Source organism: Ascaphus truei, chromosome 1 (genome assembly GCF_040206685.1).
Source record: "Ascaphus truei isolate aAscTru1 chromosome 1, aAscTru1.hap1, whole genome shotgun sequence".
Taxonomy (NCBI): Eukaryota; Metazoa; Chordata; class Amphibia; order Anura; family Ascaphidae; genus Ascaphus; species Ascaphus truei.
This window is the reverse complement of record NC_134483.1, coordinates 267,434,769-267,438,069: the sequence shown is the minus strand read 5'-3', so window position 1 is coordinate 267,438,069 and position 3,301 is coordinate 267,434,769. Positions and strand designations below refer to the sequence as shown.

General features: G+C 44.0%; 1 protein-coding gene across 7 annotated transcripts in view; it reads left to right on the top strand.

Moving 5' to 3' along the window:
* Window positions 1–1,817: 1,817 nt before the first annotated feature.
* HOOK3 (hook microtubule tethering protein 3) overlaps window positions 1,818–3,301 on the top strand; it is a 727,656-nt gene continuing 726,172 nt past the window's right edge. For 2 of the 7 annotated variants that reach the window (XM_075603823.1, XM_075603834.1), the window contains exon 1: window positions 1,818–2,251. In XM_075603823.1, the coding sequence (XP_075459938.1) occupies window positions 2,229–2,251 (23 nt within the window). In that variant the 5' untranslated portion in view covers window positions 1,818–2,228. The remainder of the gene's footprint in view (window positions 2,252–3,301) is intronic. The other 5 variants (XM_075603879.1, XM_075603871.1, XM_075603820.1 and 2 more) reach the window with 4 other exon arrangements.

Below are 3,301 nucleotides of genomic sequence, written 5' to 3'. Positions count from 1 at the left end.
CTCCGCTCTCTCTCCTCTCTCCGCTCTCTCTCCTCTCTCCGCTCTCTCTCCGCTCTCTCTCCTCTCTCCTCTCCGCTCTCTGCTCTCTCTCCGCTCTCCGCTCTCTCTCCTCTCCTCTATACAGTACACAATGCCATAATACAGTATGCACCTAACTGCTCAATTTTTTTCTATCCTGAGAGCAGCACCAGCCATCTGGTTACAAAGTATTTAACAGTAGTCACAGTATACAGTAGTTCCAGTATAGACTAGTTTGACAGTACTATACAGCACACATACAGTATGCACATAACTGCACTATTTTTTTGTTTTCTTGTCTTTTCAAATAAAAAGGATGGATTGGGGGAGAGGGGAGGGTATCGTGTAAAGTTTGTGAACTGTTTGTACAGTTAAGTGTACGGTATCTAAACTGCAGTTATGATGTACACAAAACCTCTCCTCTCTCAATGAACTACTGTACTGTACACAGAATAAGGAAGAATATATAGACGGAAAAAAATATAGTATTATATATATATTATTATATATTATATATTATTAATTAATATTATTATCAATGTGCATTATTCATGATTATCCACCGGCCCTCAATTTTTATCTGACAGAAGAACTGAATAAAGACTGCATTTTGTATTATTCATGATTATTTGTATATTTGTATTTTTTGTTCCTGATAAAATAAAATAAATATTTCTTTTCATTCATGATAATCATAATCATTGACAACCCCCCCCCCACCTACACCAAAGAAAAAGAAAGAATGACCAAAAAGTGGTAATTTACTGCACCAACAACATGAATCAGATAATGTTTTTTTTAACTCTCAATTTCACAGTGCTGTGCAAATCAGATTTACATATCAAATTCGAGAAGGGATTATCAAAAGCGTTACCGTAAACAAAGCCTCAAAGGGTTGGGGGGGGTGGAAGGGTGAGTCATGCGCAGTAATCATCAGCTAGCTCCCTTCCCAAAGAGGATTACAGAGAGGTGACTCAAAGCCAACAATAGGAAAATTAGGCACGCAGGCGCAGAGAGGTGATGCTCGGCTAGGGACGGACGATTAAAAACAAAATGGAAAGCTTTAGAAACAGAATGGCTCTGGAGAGGTGTCTGTGGATAAGAGATTCAAATCCTTGAGCGAGCCTTGTGTGTGTGCGTGGGGGAGGGGGGTACAGGGTACAGCTGCATGAAGGATTAGCTGTACTGCAGTTCAAAGAAATTACATATTTTCAAAAGGAAGTTAATCATAATAATTTGATCCCTACACCCCCAAATACATAAAATGCACACAAATCAACCATGTGCAGTCAAACGCACAGTGTCGCAGTCAAAAGCTACAGCACAGATTGAAAATCGTAATATTAAGATGGTTTTGTCAGGCTTGTGGAGAAAATAAAAATAAAAAATGAGGAGAAAAAAAATATATTTTTTGGTCAATCACACTTGAACTTCGCAAGCAAGCAGTGCTGAAGTTACAGACGCATGTGCAGTAATCATCAGCTATCAAGCAGGAATGTGATTGAAACCAGAAAGACAAACATTCAAAGGAATGGTGTGGGAGAAGTGTACTGTGCTGTAGATAAGATAAGTTGAAATACTGCAGTAAATTATCCTGTGTATGTGCGGGGGCGAGCGAGGGGGAGCGCTGTATATGCCGAAATGTGATACTGTTACAGCACACGCCTATGCATTTCAACAATTTTCAAATGAGACATACAGCACTGCACATGCATGTATAAATATGCAAATTTACAATTACTGCGCGCGCACACGCAGACTGTGTACTAAACTGAACTACTAAAGTATTAGACTTCCAAGACAACAGCTCGCGAACGCCCACCCTGAGTTTTTAGACGGTATTGCAGTATTGCAGACAGCGCTAATAAAATGCTAATATTACGAGCGCTAAAAATACCGCAATACACTCCGGAAAAAAAAACATACTGCATCTGCCCGCGGTTAGCAGATTTGCGCCGCTACAGCCGCACTAGGGTAAAGGCGGACGCCACTGAAATTCTTATTTGCGTTGAGTGTAGACTGGTAAAAAAATATTTTACTGTTTGCTTTCATATTATAAAACTTTACATTGTGCTCCATGTATCTTTTTATTCTTGTTGGTATGTTTTCCTTAATATTAATGTAAATCTTGTATGCCTTTTATTTAGATACAGACGTTTCACGTAGAGGTGCCATGCAAAACGGTAGAAGATCTAACAAATGGAGTTGTAATGGCAATGATTCTTCAAAAAATGTAAGTAGAATATTTTTTTCTTTTGAAGAACGGCAAGGTTATTGAACATTGTAAAGTTGGTAAGCAAGCAGCTATTTATGATTATTTTTTAGTAGCTGGTATATTATCAGTCAATATCCTACATTATTGCTTGAATAATAATGTTTAAAAAATACTAGGCTGTCTCTGATTGTCAATCACAAAAATCTAAAAGTTTGTAAGACCAGGGTGAACTGGTATAGATCAGCTGATGTAATATCCCCTCTCTCCCACTCAAGTAGAATACCTATTGTTATTTAAGTAATAATCCTTGAAGAACAGGGCATTACTTGCCAATGAGGCTGTGGTCCCGCTGCGGCCGGCGGCGCGTGCGGCCCACCAGCTGCTTGCCTCTTTTCTTGAGGTCCCCGCTGGCTCCTTCTGGCGTGGCTGAATGTGTACTGTGACGCGTCAGCCAGCCGGAGCTACAAGGAGCTTGTGATTTCGGCGAGTGCCGCGTCACGTGACATGCAAGTGGACCAATCACGGATTGGATCCCAGCAGCCAATCCGATTTCTCCCCCCCCCTGCTCCCATCCCCCCGTTCCATTCACCCTCCCGTTCCGATTTCCCCCCTCTGATTCCCCCCCTGCTCCGATCCCCCCCGTTCCATTCAACCCCCTGCTCCGATTTCGCCCCTCTGCTCCGATCCCCCTTACGATTCCCTTCCTGCTCTGATCCCCCTCCGATTCACCCCCCCCCCCCGTGTGTATTTGTGTGTGTGTGTGAGTGCCTGTGAGCCTGTGTGTGAGGGTGCCCGTGTGTGTGTGAGTTCCTGTGAGTGTGTGAGGGTGCCTGTGTGTGAGGGTGCTGGGGTGCCGAGGGTGCCATGGGGCTGAGGGGCAGCTGCAGTGCTGCGCTGTGGGGCGGTCCCGCCTCCTCACGTCATGGCCGCGCCCCCCACCCGTTTTGGCCACGCCCCCCCGCACCGGAAAAAAATTCTACGCAGATTGCGATGCAGTGAATTGCATGTGCCGCCGGCAAGCAAGGCGGCCGTGCGGGCGCGTGCAGCGGGGCCTTAGCCGTATGCCCT